The 16,878-nt window shown below is 39.8% G+C and overlaps 1 protein-coding gene across 5 annotated transcripts in view; it reads left to right on the top strand.

Annotated features, from left to right (window-relative positions):
* The window catches only part of emb (exportin-1 emb), a 60,423-nt gene that overhangs the window by 27,814 nt on the left and 15,731 nt on the right, over positions 1-16,878 (top strand). For all 5 annotated transcript variants that reach the window (XM_067101585.1, XM_067101581.1, XM_067101583.1 and 2 more), the window contains 7 exons: positions 1,313-1,543; positions 1,790-1,909; positions 2,086-2,214; positions 5,412-5,567; positions 6,489-6,680; positions 15,127-15,330; positions 15,558-15,831. In XM_067101585.1, the coding sequence (XP_066957686.1) occupies positions 1,313-1,543; positions 1,790-1,909; positions 2,086-2,214; positions 5,412-5,567; positions 6,489-6,680; positions 15,127-15,330; positions 15,558-15,831 (1,306 nt within the window). The remainder of the gene's footprint in view (positions 1-1,312; positions 1,544-1,789; positions 1,910-2,085; positions 2,215-5,411; positions 5,568-6,488; positions 6,681-15,126; positions 15,331-15,557; positions 15,832-16,878) is intronic.

Genomic DNA, 16,878 nt, shown 5'->3' with positions numbered 1-16,878 from the left:
GTCAATTTGCATTTTTGGTTTGCCATCCATGATAAGATACTTTGAACTTCAGTAGAGCTGGCCGAGGGTTTATCCATTTACCACCTCTGCTCACTTTCATGTATGAGATACAGTAAAGTTCAAGCTGTTGCCCTACACCTAACCCGATCGTTCATCCGATATCACTTAATCCCATGCAATCTGTAAACCACCTGGATAATGTTAAAACCCCTGTCATCCCTGGCTCGGTTCTCAGTGCTGTCACTTCATGTCAGTTCAGGTGCGGCTATCTAATTTCTTTGGGGCTTATTAGATAGTAGTTGGGATGCTAAACTTGCCCTTTAGCTGATATTGAACCCCATGCTGAGTTTCCCAGCAGTGTCTGTCACCAGTGTGCCCTGGTAGTGAGCGACAGACACTCTTGGCTCTACCTCCATAGTTTGATTTTAAAGTTTTCCTCCTCACATATGAATAACCTTTACCCTGATATTGAGCTTCATCTGCCCAAAGCAACTGGTTTTCTGGTGCCCCATTGATGTCTGCAGAATCCCCCCTGCCTCAGGAACATTAATGTTGACTTGACTGCAAGATCGGCTTTGTAGTTTGCAGCCCTTTGGGACATTTTATAGACGGAAAGAGCTTATCCTCTTTACCTTCCCTTCATTAGTAGCCATTTTTAGTAGCAAAAGTTGGAAATAAATGGACAGAGATCAGCATTTTATGGTTTATGGCTGGTTTTGGTGTGCTGGCAGCCGTATTGGAAGTTTTGATGGCTAGCTTTTTTTTTTTTCTCAAAAAGTGATGTACAGGGTGTATTCATACCAAAATTTATGCTTGTATCATCAAATTAACGATTATGGCCAAAAAAAAAAAAAAAAAAAAAAAAAAAATTAAGCTGCGGTACTAAAATCACTGAGTATATCATTTTATGCAATCTTTTATTTCTAATAGGAAATGAGGAAATATAAAAAGACCAGATGATGCTATCAGTTATCATGCTGATTAGAATAGATTCCATTAGAAAACAGGAAGTGAGGAGTTCCTATTCCATATCCACTTAGTATAACAAGTTTAATTTTCCAAAGTAGAAGAAAATACTACTGCGAGAGGTTATCCGATTCTTTGTGGTAATATTGAAGGAAAGTCACCACTTTTATGACTAATCTTTTACTCATATGGAATATAGGAAGATATGTTAGTATAAATGTACTCCTATTTGCTTTTAAAGTCTGTAGAATGGTAAATCTGATTAGATTATCTGCTATTGTGAATGTAAACTTTTGAAAGAGAGCCTTCTTGATCTCATATCAACTGTGTATTCATTTATTTACAGATCTTGAAACGTGAATGGCCCAAGAACTGGCAGTCATTTATTCCAGACATTGTTGGGGCTAGTAAAACAAATGAATCCATGTGCCAGAACAACATGGTCATATTGAAATTATTGTCAGAGGAAGTTTTTGATTTTTCCACCGGCCAAATGACACAAACTAAAGCCAAACATCTCAAGGACACTATGTGTTCAGAATTTCAGCAAGTGTTTCTTCTTTGTCTTTTTGTTATGGTAAGTGGTTTATTGATTGACGAATATCCTTTTGAACATTGTGGTGTAGCAACTTCTTTTATTTGAGACATAAAAATTTTAGTGTTTATTGTGAATATTCAATTGTATTTGTGAAGAAAGAACAGTGGTATTACATCTTAATTTCTGTAAAAAGTCCTGCTGAAATTTTGCATGTGTGCCTATGGAACTTGATGTGAATGTCTTATGTAATTGCTTGTTTTTCATCTTGAAATTTTTATTTTACAGGAGAATTCCCAGAATCCAACTCTAGTTAGTGCAACGCTGGAAACCCTATTGAGATTTTTGAACTGGATACCATTAGGATATATATTTGAAACAAAATTAATAAGCACACTCATATACAAGGTAATAGTCTATTTTCCCTGTTCTGGAAAGAAAAAAAAAATTTATGCATTAATCATTGGGATCAGACAAGCTGATACTGTTATTGTAACCCAGGCTCAAGGGATAAGAAATAAAAAAGGATAAAGAGTTATGTTTTTCCTTTGACATTTATAATTCGCAACTTTTGTTTCTTCCAGTTTTTGGGTTTGCCCCTTTTCCGCAACGTAACTTTGAAATGCTTGACGGAGATAGCAGGAGTTGCAGTGCCATCATATGATGAGTCGTACATCATGATGTTTTCACAGACCATTGCTCAGCTTCAGGAGGTGAGCAATTTCAAGAGATGTTTAGATTTATTTTTTTTATCAAAACTACACATGTCCTTGGATTTTCCACTTGAGTTGATAAATTTTACCCACTTTAAAGTTTGAAATACCAGATTTGTTCAGTGCTATGAAAATAATTTTTTTTAGAACAAGGCACAGTTTGTATACAAACCCTTTAATCGTGTCATGCTTCCACTGAATGAAATCATTGTTGCACAAACTCGGCCATTCATGATTGAGGCAGCCCTCTTTTAGGTATGTCCACATTCCCTTCACTTATCCCTCACGGTAATCCAAGAAGTAAACATCACCATTGTTGCTCTGCCCAGAAATATTCTTTTTGTTTTACTACCATTGTCATTATGTGAACATATTCACATATTTGTTAACTTTTTGCTGTGCTTTTGTGTTGTTAGTGTCTGTTAGATTCATTTCTGTTGCTATTGAATTTTGTAAATGCTGTTTAGGCACACTTCATAACAGAATTGTTGTACCAGTCCCTGTTTTGGTGACTAGGACTGTTCCAAGGGTATCCAGAGTGAGTGTTTTGATCAGATGACAGCAGTCAGAAGAGTATTGAAGACTTTTCAGGGACAGGCAGCTTAGCAGTGGTTGTGTGAGAGTGACTCTCAGGAGTTCAGTGGCATTTGTTCAGTGCCAAGCCTTTGACTAGCTCTTTTCATTGTGAATCAAACTTGGGAGTTGATATGCAATCCCACATCACTTCTAATGCCCATTCCTCAGGTGATGTCTCTTCCCAGCAAGAGGGACAGGTTTTATTATGTAATCTGTTGGGACCCAACTCTCAGAACAGCAGTTGACATTTGAGTAGTTCTTGCCATCCTGGAAACTCCCAAATAATGCTGATATGGCAGTCATCACTTGCTTCCACCTAGAGGGCTCAGTTCGATTTGGTTGGGGGCCAGGCTGTTATGGTGGACAATTTACATGAAACCACAGAGGTTTTATTTTCAGATCCTTAAGGTTGGATGTGCCATTATCTTGACTAGAATGTCCATTTTAATATGCAGTGGAGGTTTCAGATGCAGATGTGCAGCTTGACATTAAGGTGGATCTCTCTCTCTCTCTCTCTCTCTCTCTCTCTCTCTCTCTCTCTCTCTCTCTCTCTCTCTCTCTCTCTCTCTCTCTCTCTCTCTCTCTCTCTCTCTCTCTCTCTCTCTCTCAAGGGACCTCAGGCTTTGCATGGAGGACCAGGTACGGGTAGGGTTTATGATCATCCTTGGAGACCCACACTTGTTCTCTGTTCTCTCTCTCTCTCTCTCTCTCTCTCTCTCTCTCTCTCTCTCTCTCTCTCTCTCTCTCTCTCTCTCTCAAGGGACCTCAGGCTTTGCATGGAGGACCAGGTACAAGTAGGGTTTATGATCATCCCTGGAGACCCACATTTGTTCTCTCTCTCTCTCTCTCTCTCTCTCTCTCTCTCTCTCTCTCTCTCTCTCTCTCTCTCTCTCTCTCTCTCTCTCTCTCTCAAGGGACCTCAGGCAGCTTTGCATGGAAGACCAGGTACAAGTAGGGTTTATGATCATCCCTGGAGATCCACATTTGTTTCTCTCTCTCTCTCTCTCTCTCTCTCTCTCTCTCTCTCTCTCTCTCTCTCTCTGTACCAGGTACAAGTAGGGTTTATGATCATCCCTGGAGACCCACATTTGTTCTTACCTGATCAATGCTGGCAGGGACTGTACAGGATTCAGGACTTGTTCTCCTCCACTGAAATTATAGTGAAGGATACCCCAACTTCTTTTTTTTTGGGACTTGCAATTCTCTCTCTAGCTGAGATGGATTGGGAAGAGTTAACTCTACTGTAGTTGGTAACTTGGGAATTTTGTTAATCTTCATCTTTTGGTTTACCCATCTTAAAATACTGAAATTTATGGTGAAAGAATTGCATTTTAGTATTGTTGACAAGGTTTTTGTACTAACCCCATGGGAGTAAACATGTAATTCATTGGTAAATTTAAACCTCAAAAGAAATAAGGTGTTAAAGGCAATGATTTGAGTGTATGAGTCATTGTCAGACTGCCAAGTCCCAGAAAATCCAAGTAAGTCATCTGACATTGTTGGAGTAACCAGTTCTTCAAGTTCACAGCAGGGTTAGGATTCAATCCCTTCAGCTTTAACTTGCTAAATAGTTGTCGTCTTTAGCCACGTCAGGGGCCCAGTTCTAGCAAAGGAAGAAGTTGTAAGACATCATTGTCAACACTGTTGCCCCATTTACCATCCCTTCCCTCCCTGAGGCTGCTGCTAGCGAGGAAGGTCAGCTGCTCCATCCTTGGAAAGAGAACATTATCCTTCAGTTCTACTTACAGGACAAAGGAGGAAATTGTTCTAAAAATACATCTTACAGGATTTGACAGGCGATCAGGCTTTCTACAGTTCATGAAGCTTGCATAATTTCTTCCAACAATGTCTGTAAATCAGAATTGCATTCATTTTACTGGCAGGTCACTTGGAGGCACCCTTCAACTATTATAAAATTTTATTCATAAGATCTTACACATCTTGAGTTCCCATTGAAGCTGAAAGTATCTATGGCAAGAAGGGAATGTATGCTTCCTCACCCCCATCATCCTAACTCAAGTTTGTGCATGTATGTGGTATAACCTCCACACAAAGTGTTTACATTTGGCCTGACTATTGAAGTGTTCATCCTGAAGTCCTCAGTTGGATAATATATACTTCTTTCGACTAGGTCACTCATAAGTTTTCTTGCAGCGTAAATTGTATTCAGGCAATATATGAGTATTGGAGTTGTGATAAAACAGAGTGAGGTATTATAAATTTTTCCATACATAAATCATATGGGTAAGTGCCTCCCCTCAGGCAGTACATGGTTACTGGAGTTGTGGTATGTCAAACTATATAACAATGCTCACTTCTCTTTCCTACCTGAAAATGTGGGTATGAAGCATAGGCAGTACCAGTAGCAGAATGGAGCATGCTCAGTGAGCATTTTTGGGAATTTAACTAACGTGAATTCATTGAGACTGGGATTTCCATGTCTACAGAGCTAAGGCAAAATTTGGTTAATGATGTGTGAAAGAACTTGTGTCCTGAAATTGTTTTAATGGATGTTTATTAACAGAATCATTTTTACTTATCACAGAATTTTTTTTCACATCTTATGTTAAGCGTATTATATTAAATCATCATATAATACATTTATCGAATTATAATTCCAGATGCTTCCTCTAAGTACCAACATCAAAGATGCATACGCCAATGGTCAAGATGCCGAGCAGCAGTTCATCCAGAACCTAGCCTTATTTTTGTGTACTTTTCTAAAAGAAAGAGGGTCTTTGGTAGAGAAAGAACAACTAAGTGATTCTTTGCTCAAGGTAAAGTATGGCTTGCTTGTTGTGTCCCTCTCCCTGACCTTCCTTTGACAAAGATGTTGTACTGTAAAGTAGGCAGAAGTAATATTTTAGTTTATGAGAAACTTGACATCAACACTCACAGTTGATAACTTTACTTGATCCATATAAATTGTCCTCTGTAAATTCGGTTACTAAGTCTTTTGTGGAACTGTAATGTCTTATGTTGGTAAACCACTGTGTATCGCATTTTGATAGGTACATATTCAGAATCTGTGAGAAAAGTTCCACAGTCAAGTAAGTATAATATAAAATATAAGTGTCAAGCAAACTTATTAATTTTTTCTTAACTATACACTTTTGACTGAAGGGAATTAATTGCATTATTGACATATAAATCCATATAGATAGAACAAAGTGGATTGCATTGACTCACGAACCCCTCTAAATAGCACCTAGTTTTCTGACACCTTTAGGTGAGATGCTTAAGTACTCTGAAAAAGAAACTTTATGGGTCAAAAGTAAATCCATGGGGGTTTATGGGACCATGGGCAAAATTTAATTTTGAACTTTGATCTATAATAATATGATAATTCTCATTGACCAACCATTTGCTTAAAGTTAAACCGTCCTCAACATTTCAAACATCATCTCACTGCTATCCAACATCAGAATGTATGCATTGATAACATAACTGTAATCTTAAGAGGTGGAATGTGCATGACATCAGAATCTCAAAGGATTAACAATCTAAGTAGGAGTGGGAGTATGAGATGGAACATGTCTTGAAAGAGGATATTTGATAGGCTGTAGATCAGGAAGAGAAAAAAATAATAGACCACTTCAGTTCTTGATACTTGAAATCGTTACAGCATGAGTATTTCTATTAAAATAACCATTAGGATCATCAATATATGTTAATAATGGAGGAATATTCTATTTCAGGCATTGCAGTACCTGATTTTGATATCTGAAGTAGAAGACACTGAAATATTTAAAATATGCCTTGAATACTGGAATGCGCTGGCGTCAGATCTGTATAGGGAATCTCCATTTCTTCCTCCAACTGGTTCTTCCCCATTGTATCTTCCAAGGCCAAATTCAAGAAGACAGTTTTATCAGCCCATTCTCACAAAGGTACTGTGTTGGTAGATAATTTAACTTCACTAGGTAGCCCAGAAATTCAAGTTTAGTGGGTAATGATTTTTGTAGGATTTGCTGCCAAATCACTTAGTAAAACAAATTGATTTTTATGAAATAATAAGGCTTCTGTTTTCACAGCAGAACTGTCTGTAATAAATTTGGTAAATTGATTTTTATGAAATAATAAGTCTTCTGTTTTCACAGCAGAACTGTGCAATAAAGTTGGTGGTTGAAATTATTAAAAATGTGCAACAGCAGAAAATTTGTTTTTATATAAGTAATTTACCAAGTAATTACATAGCTATAGGTTCAACTGTCGCGGCAGGTTAAATTTCAAAATTTGCACTAGCACTTTGTTTTAGTTTAGGTGACAAGTTCTGCCCACTAATGGGAATACCAGGAACGACTTAGCAGACAATCTCATTCTGTGTCCTGCCGGTAGCAGACGATCTCATTCTGTGTCCTGCTGGTAGCAGACAATCTCATTCTGTTGCCTGCCAGTAGCAGACAATCTCATTCTGTTTCCTGCTGGTCACAATGTAACATCAGATCTTTGCAGCAGCTTTTTTCATTAGTTGCCGGTTACCCAACTGGATTTTGGTGAAGTATTATTGCTGATTTCGTGTAGCCTTCAAGCTTACAGCGTTCAGGACTAGTATTTTATGGTTTTGTTATTAAGATTGATTCAAGTTTATCATATTTCACTACAGCAGTGAATTTGCAATCGGTGATTAACTCGCCTTTACCGAGTGACATATTAACCTTTCCGAGTAGTGTAATAAACAAACGTTGCATCCACTACCATCTTTGCCGAGTAGCGTAATAAAATGTTTAATTTACATTTGTTACCACCTTTCTGAGTAGCGTAATAACGCAGAAATTGCATCCACTGTCATCTTTGCCGAGTAGCAAAAATATTGGTTCACTACTGAACCAATATTTTTGGTGGTGAAATACTTATTTGCAAGTCCCAAATAGTGTTTGTTAGCATTTGAGATTTGCCTGTGTGATGGTACTCTGTGTACTTCTAACACTTATCGGTAAAGAATTAATTAAACATCTTATTACACTTTCTTTTGCAGAGAACTGAAAAATGCAAGGGCAGAACTTAGTAAGGAGAGAAATTGCTCCTTATTTTGGTTGCACTGGCCTCTTGGAAGAATTGACATTCTTGACAGCTGAGAATTGGCACCGAACACCCACGAGCGCTCACCAACTCTCCGAGTTCCTAGCTCCCTAGCCACTACCTCGCTGGGCACCCAACTAGCCTGGCGCCCTCTATGTCTTGGGAGCTCCCAGCTCCAACTCCCAATCGTCACCTGCTGTCGGGCACTCTGCACCAGTTACTGAGGTCCTGGCTCTAGCTCTCCCCACATCCTATATTCCTCTCCTGCTTCTAGCCCCTATATTCCTCTCCTGCTTCTAGCCCCCTTATTTTTATTCACTTGCTCCTGAGCCTGGCTTCCTCACTTCCTTCCTGTGCCATTGCCAGTCTTGTGTCCAGGTTAACAGAAGTTAACCTTGTAATAGTGAAGTGTTGTGCTGTGGAGGAAGTGGCTACTCACCCCTCGATGCTCTTAGACAAAGGCCACTGTCAGATTCCAATGCACCAGGGGGGGAAGGCATGCTGGAAGTCCAAGGGAGGTTGTAGGGGATTTACACAGGTAGTCGCCCCCTCATTCGAACCTGTTGCCAGTCCCAGGTATCAACAGACAGCCACTGGAAAGGTGTCTTACTGGATGTGTAGTAAAGGGGTAGTTATCTGGCCCCTCGAATCTCCTAAACCCAGTCCATGTCAGACTCCCATGCACCAGGGAGGAAGCATACTGAAGTCCATGGGAATCTGGAGGGGTTTGCCCCCTGGGTAGTTGTCCCTTATTCAGTCCTGTTGTCCGCAGGCGTCGACAGATAGCCATTGGAAAGGCATCAATAAATATACAATCTCCAGTGTGGAATAGAAGCGCTGATGGTGTGTTTTAAGCTGAATATCGGCCGTTGAAGAGGCACTTTACAGTTGCTAATCACACTTCTCCGCTCTTCTGTAAGCGACTGGGAGCAGAAGCAAGTCCACAGACTTCTTGTAGCCTCTGGGACAGTCCTCAGTGCTGGCCTCCTTAGCATCCAGTCATGGAGTGCCAGTATTTGGCACCAAGCAATTTTCCGAGAGTACAGTTTTGTCCGAGCACCCAGCATTGTCTGAGCACCATCTTCTGTCCAGTTGGCACCAGCTGTCAGGCATCCAGCGCCTGCATGCAAGTGACTGACGCCAGTTCCTCCTTGTCTCGGCACCTGTATCTTTTTAAGAATGTGCTCTTGTTCTTTCTTAGGTGCCAGTTCCGATAGAATAAAGATCAAGACAACCCCGACTTTCAAGTGACCGGCGACTGTCCCCAAGCACCAGACGCCAGTTCTCCAGATCAGACCAGACAGCCAACTTACAAGCTTTTTTGTCTCTTCGGTCTGTTCCGACATCGTTTCAAGTACAAGACAAGCTGAGGTTGCTTTCCTTTAACAACTTCACTATCATGGAATCAAGTGGCTTTATGTGCTTTTTTGGAGAGAGCTCCCACCTCTAGCGTTTTCATCTTCCCCCTGAAGTCTTGTAGGAGTTGAGTGTTGGACTTTCATTCAAAAGGAGCTAAACAAGTATCTTTTGAATTGCCTTCTGTTGGTACTTTGTCGGAACTAGACCTTGTTACTGAAGATCTTGTCATGAGTTTTTAAAGTAAAGTTTGTCTTGACTGGCAGCAGGAACAAGTGCCTAAGATAGAAACTCACAAGTGTTGACCAAGAGACTTCTCGTTTTACCTCTTGTCCTGTCTTGTGCGGACAAGGACAGTTGAGATGAATTTAGATTTCCACTTTTCTTTAGAATCTCAATAGTTACAGCTGTGGTGCTCCTGTTCTACTATGAGTCATCTGTCAGCCAAAAGAATAACAACTGCTTTCAGATGGTCTGCAAACTGTGTAAGCGGAACATTATGGAATGAGCCTGCTGGGGACTCTCGTCCTCCAGAACGTTAACCAAGTTATCAGACTTCTTTGAGGGTTTTGCAGTTCTTCTTCTAGTTTCATCCACTTCCAAAATTTCTGACACAGACAGTAACACTAACTTTTCAAGTGTTTAAGAGGTTTGCTTCATCTCACAGCCTTACTGCAGTTTCGCTGTGCTTCCATCTGTCTCATCCTTGATCCGTCTTCCTTGGAATGACACTATCTTCTCTTCTGAACGTTCCCTTGTTGAAAGGCCTTTCTTGAGCTCCAAGTGGGAGAGTAAGCGCCATACTCTCTCTCGAACCAGTACTTTTTAGCGGAACCCATTCCCAAATGTCTGGAATCATTTTTTGAACTGATGCCAATTTCCTGGCTCCTAGCGCTGATGGCCAAACTTCAGGTACCTTATCCAGGGTGCTTGACACTATCCAACTGGTTAATAAGCTTCTGGCTGAACGCCTAGCTCCCGCTCACAACAAATTTTCTGTTTAGAGGATTTTGTCTATCTGCAAAAGAATTTGTTGCAACTGGCTTTGGACAAGGCCACTGTTATTCCGGGCCTTATTGTCTCCTCTGTACTTTTCAAGCCTTTTATAAGCATGCCAGTTATTATTTCCGCCATATACAGTGTCAGATATGTCTCTGTCTGTACAAGGTATCATCCACACAGGCATTATCGAGTCCAGTAAGTAGTAGACAAATCTCAAGAGTCACCGGGGTCGGTGTTTAGTCCACATACCTTTTTGAGTCCACACAATGTTTCTGCATGGTCGCTCAGTTGCTTACGAGTCTGCAGGATTGTCTGCTGGTCGGTATGACCACAGCCTCTCTTTTTATCTTTGAATAGAGAACAAGACAAATCTTCTGGTTGGGGACCTAAGCTTCAACCTCTGTGGCACATGTCCTCACTCCTCTCACCCTAGACCAACTGGGACGGGAAACAGAGCAGGGCCTGTCGTCGTTTCCAAGAGCCCCAGTTTTAAGTCAGACCTGCAGTGGTGGATGTCCGAGCTTAGCCTTTCGGAAGAGAATTTCCTTCTTCCATCGAGACTAGTCTTGGTCTTCTCAACAGCTTGATTTACATTTGGGAGCCCGTTTGGGAATCTGGGAGTTCCCGGGATGTGTCCCCAGGAAAACAAAACCATATTTATGTAAGAGCTGAAAGCGATCCACTTAGGGCTTCAGTACTTCTCGTCCCTAGTCCACTCCATACTGTGGTAATCCGTTTAGTTCAGACCACAGTCCTAACGTTTATTACTTTAGCAAGGAAAGACTCTCGCTAACTTTCTCCTCTAACAGCAGGAGAACTTCTACAGTGGATGATCAATCAAGCATTTTAAGTCACTTGATTTTTTCAAGCCAACTAAAGTTCTGGTGGACGAACTGAGACGTCAGAAGCTTGTTCTTTCTTCCAAGTGGACCTTGATTCCCCTGGTCTTCAGTTTCTGTGGAATCTATGGGGCAGGCCGACTTTGGACCTGCTTTACTACATCAAGGAACCTTCGTCTTCCTCTTGTGTTCTTCAGCTCCAGACCCTATAGCATGGTCAGCAGACTCCATGCCCCAAGCTCGGCCCATCAGGGACCCATACACCTTCCTGCCCTTTGACATAGTCAGGGAAGTGCTAAACAATTTTAAGCTCATCACAATGTTACGGTGACCCTTTTTAATCCCATTCTGAACCATGATATGATGTCTTCTGAACCTACCATGGTTGGGGAACCTTCCAAGACTCCTTCCCCAGTCCGTGTTTACTCAGTCAAAATCACTTCAAGAGATACCACCAAGGGTGGTGTGCTCTTACCCGGAAGCTTATCAGAACAAAGGGGTTTTTTCAAGAGGTACTACAGAAACCGTTGCTAAATGTAGTCTCAATCCTCTTGCTCCATCTGCCAGACTAAGTGAGCGTTTGTTCCATGTTTGGCCTCTCAGACCCCTCGTCCCTTGATATCTGTGGCCTATTGGTGGATTGCCTCACGTTGAGATCTAGTCTCTCATATTCCATTGCTAAGGGTATGGAGCCACGTTTAACTCGGTAACGAAGTTTGCTCATTTACCTTGAACCTTCTAGCCAAGAATGAGGACTCTTCCAGTCTTGGACCCATTCTTTCTATCTTAAGAATTAAGGGAAGAGAAGTCATTTTTGTCAGCTGAGAGCAGTGCTTTAGAGACCCTGTAACGCCCTTCAGCTCCCAAGCTCTTCCTCGTCTGACTCCAGCTACACTTTGGCGCCAGCTCTTGCTCCGAGCGCCTAGGTGCGTCAGACAGCTCCCAAGCAGTGCTGTTCTGGGCACCCAGATTGTGTGGCACCAACTTCATCTTGGTGTCATCTCAAGCAACCAGCGCCCGGCGCCAGCTATGGGTCATCTGGTGCTAAGTCTCCCCTCATCCTGGGCTCTGGGGAGAATAGTGAGCTCTTTTCCAGTTGGAGCTTTCAGGTATTGCCTGAGCAAGATCGGAAGAGCAGAGGACCTTCCATATCCTTAAAGGTTTGGCAAGGACCCTTTTTGCCCTCTGGTTCAGGAGAGCAGTTTGCCTATTTTAAGTGGAAGCTAAGCACATCAGAACAGCTTCTACTTCATTAACTTTCAAGCACAGGATGCGCTTACTTCCATTCGTGATCGACCTACTGAATGTGTAATCGATCTTCATTTCTCACAATTTTAATTAAAACATTGTTAAAATTTTTGCAGTACCTTACGAAGTATTAGTTACTGGCATGGTATCAAGGAAGGAAGCATAGGATTTTGTCCTACTGTCTCTTCACCTTGTAGTGATGTGTCGATTTTGAGGAGCCGGGAAGGTACGAGGTACCTAGAGCACCCGCCACTCTCAGTGGATGGTTTATGGGTTTTTCTTCATTGTAGGCGACGCCTGTGCCTGGTTGTTTTTATTTTGATACTGCGCCCAGGGCAAGGGCACCTTTTAAAGTTTTGTTAGCCATCGAATAACTCCTTGAGCTGCATAACTTCCACTGATGCTTTGTTAGTATCGGAGTACTCCTTTGCTACAAAGCTCCCACTTAAGTATAGGCGCTCCTTGGCTTTACCACCACACCACTACAGTTTAAGATGAGCACCAACCAGAGGCAGTATTCTCCTGCAGTAGCTCTCTTGACTGAGAAGGAAAGACAAGCATTTTCTTCAATGCTAGCAACTTTTTTATTTCAATTCATTTCATGATTTAATGCTGTGGACTAGAATTTGTCCATGTATCCCACCTCTTGTCAATATGGGATTCAGCTATGTAATTACTTGCTAAGTTACTTATATATTAAAATGACATTTTTATAATAAAAGTTTTCTATCTACTTACCAAGTAATTACAGAATTGGAGAGGCCCCCCCCACCCTCCCATGGACATAGGTCACAAACAATGAGATTGTCTGCAAAGTCGTTCCTGGTATTTCCATTAGTGGGCGGGACTAGTCACCTACACTAAAGAAAATTGAAGCACCAGCATGAATTTTTAAATTTAGCCTGCCACGATAGTTGAAACTACAGTAATAACCCTGAACTTGCGCTAATTCACAGACACACAAACTTGTCATTGGAACCTAACAAATTGTCATACATGAGTTTTTCACAGACACGCAAATACTGAGAAACCCTGCAAAAGTGTTTGTTTAATTTTTTACGTAATTTATAAGTTTTCAAGCTTTTATGGGTAAATTAAATAACATTAAATAATCTCTCTCTCTCTCTCTCTCTCTCTCTCTCTCTCTCTCTCTCTCTCTCTCTCTCTCTCTCTCTCTCTCTCTCTCTCTCTGAGATGAGAGAATTTTTATGGTACATGTACAGTATATGTTTATTTTTGTATGATAAATAAATTTTTTACCTAATACAATAAGTACTAATTTTTAGATAATAAGATGAATAATAATAATATAACAAACAAAATAATATCTTACCCTCATCTTCTGTATGAAGCTCAAAGGTTTCTTATGTAATTCCCTCTCTCTCTCCCTCCCTCCCTCTGTAGTAATTCATAATTCAACTTGATATTTCAAGTAAGGACAATATCTCTCTCTCTATCTCTCTGTCTCTTTAATAATTGGTAAATAGTTTCACTCTCTTAAGTAAGGACATCCCTTATGTCTCTCTCTCTCTCTCTCTCTCTCTCTCTCTCTCTCTCTCTCTCTCTCTCTCTCTCTCTCTCTCTCTCTCTCTCTCTCATAGTTAGCGCTCACACGTTTACAACATATTATTTCTCTGTATGTCTTTGCCTGTACAGTAGATAGTTTAAACTGATCTAATTTTACCCGTATCATCTTCGAAGTGTAAATGCGCCAGTTTGGCAAATACGTTCTAAAACATAGAGACTTAATAACTAAGAGTTGTATTATTAGTCGAAATAAGAAACACTTGTTTGTTCATGAAAAAGCATTTCAGAACAAAGAGAAGAGACACAGAATAAAGAAGTTATTAAAAAGAGGTTGAGAACACTTAAAATAGATCGGTCGGAAGGGGAGAGAGACAGAAATTCTCTTCCAACTCTCTATTTTTATGGCAACCATTTATTTATTTATTTATTTTTTTATTTTATGATTTATTTTAAGGGTAATGTATTAAGCTAACTTTTAAATGAAATTACAGTAACTTTAATTTCATTTTAAAAGTTAGCTTAATAATTTGGGAGCATGATTAGGGTCATGTTTAGTGTTTAATCTTCAGAAGTAAGCATTTATTAGCATTTTTAGAGACCATGCCAAACTTGCGCGAAAATTCGCCTTGCGTGAGGGGTTTTGGAACCTAACCTAGCGTGTAAGTTCGGGGTATGACTGTATAGCCATGTAATCACTAGGTAAGTATATATAAAAAACTTTATCATAAAAATGTCATATTTTAGACAAATTAATTTGTCATTCCATAAATTATGAAGAGCTATTGTAAATATTAAAGTACAGTGCAACCTTGCCCATGTAGCCTTAAGGGAAATGAAGATGCCAATGAAACACCATGGCTACAACTATTTTGACTAGTGATAAGTCTACCATTATCAGAGATTATTAAACACATCGAAAACCCATCATCTTGAATATTGGGTAGTGTGAATAATGAATCTGGTAAGTCTTGTCTACTGATTGGCCACACTCATTTGGCTTCCAGAAATTTAATGAATAACCCATGACATAATCCCAGTATTATGAAAATGTTGGTCAACACTGACAGTTGAGCCCATCTTGGTTTTTGAAGCAGATCAGAGAATTTTGTCATAATCACTTTTTATTTATGCAGCTTATTTTTCAAAGATTTGCAATTTATTAGATTGAAATTATAGCAGTGTGGTCCAACCCTGTGAACTTTATTTGGCTGAGAGTTTTGTAAATTGTTTGAATGTATTGACCATGCACTGGTGGGCTGTTATTTTAAACATGAGGATTGGCTATTTATCTACTGTTTGTCTGCTGGAAGATTTGTTATATTTATAAAACTGGAATTTTCAGGTCCGAGCATTGATGATTGGGCGAATGGCCAAGCCAGAGGAGGTGTTAGTTGTGGAAAATGAGCAAGGAGAAGTCGTTAGAGAGTTTATGCGTGACACAGATTCTATAAACATGTACAAAAATATGAGAGAAACTTTGGTCTACCTCACCCATTTGGACTATGCAGATACTGAACGCATCATGACAGAGAAATTAGCTAATCAGGTATTCTACTAAAATTATTGTGTAGTTTTCCTTAAAACAAGATTGGATGATTGTAATGTAGTTTTTGCTGAAATACATAAAACTGTGATTAGTGTAAAATGACAAAATGACAGCTTAATAAATTCATTGCCTTGAGCCTTTTCATGTAGTGTGTTGTACTTGCTGTGAGAACTGTAACTGATATTGTACTTGTTTTGAGTAATAATGGCAATCCTTGTAATTTGCAGGTTAATGGCACTGAATGGTCCTGGAGGAATCTGAACACTTTATGTTGGGCAGTTGGTTCTATCAGTGGGGCAATGCCAGAAGAAGATGAAAAAAGGTTTTTGGTGATAGTTATCAAGGATCTATTGGGTTTGTGTGAACAGAAGCGAGGAAAAGATAACAAGGCAATCATTGCCTCAAATATTATGTACATAGTTGGGCAGTATCCAAGGTTTCTAAGGATTCACTGGCGTTTTCTGAAGACCGTCATCAACAAGTTATTTGAATTTATGCATGGTAAGTACTTACAGAGCAATGTGACATAACTAGAGACTTTTTATGCTGGTACCAATGCAGCGTCAGCCATATATCTTGGCAGGGAATGAAAAATGAAGGGTCTAACCATGAATGAAGTTACTAAAATCTAACACAGTGGAATATTGGTAAATGTTCTGAAAAAAAATGTAAACTTGATTTTTAGTGAAGGAAGTAATTTTTAAAAAAATGTTAGTATTGAAAAGCTCTGAATTAATGCTTGACGTTTACTGGCATAAATGGTAGATGTGTATAGTTCAGAAAAAAAAGATGAGAGGAAAGCAGTGGAATAAGGTAAAACACCAGGGAGCCTTTAGCCAGAATCATGGAAACCAAGAGTGCTTAGGATAACTTGCCTAAAGCATGGCATAGTGAAATCATTAACCTTGGCAGTCTTGGTATTACATAGTTTTTATATATAGAGGAAAACATATTAAACATTTTAAAGATTAGAAATATCAAAGATTAAAGATTAGAAATATCAAAGAAACTCTGTAAAATATCACCTCACCTTGGTGGACTGCAAGTTGTCCAGAAGAATGAAAATCATATTTCATATTCAATTGAAGGAGCAAGTAGTGCAGTAGACATGATGAAACAAATGTTACTTGCACTCTCTCTCTCTCTCTCTCTCTCTCTCTCTCTCTCTCTCTCTCTCTCTCTCTCTCTCTCTCTCTCTCTCTCTCTCTCTCTCTCTCTCTCTCTCTCTCTCTCTCTCTCTCTCTCTCTCTCTCCAGTAAGTGTGGCTTCTTTGTTTCCAGGGTAACTGACCAATCATGTACAGTATTTGTCTGCTTTGTTGAGAGCCTAATATACTTACTAAATGCAATCCTTTATGGCTGTGGTTGAGCAAGTGCACTTAAAGTCTCAATATGAAAAACCTTCATGTAGCTTGTGATTTTTTGCCCTAGTTTTCATTCCCTTTTGTGCCATCTTTACGCTATCATTTGTAGGCTTTATAAAGAAATTAGTTTTCAAAGAATGCTTCAGGTCATTCATTAACTACATAACCATACAAACTGTTTATTG

Source organism: Macrobrachium rosenbergii, chromosome 57 (genome assembly GCF_040412425.1).
Source record: "Macrobrachium rosenbergii isolate ZJJX-2024 chromosome 57, ASM4041242v1, whole genome shotgun sequence".
NCBI classification, from domain to species: domain Eukaryota; kingdom Metazoa; phylum Arthropoda; class Malacostraca; order Decapoda; family Palaemonidae; genus Macrobrachium; species Macrobrachium rosenbergii.
Note: the sequence above shows the minus strand (reverse complement) of the source record. Positions and strands in the feature narration are given on the sequence as shown.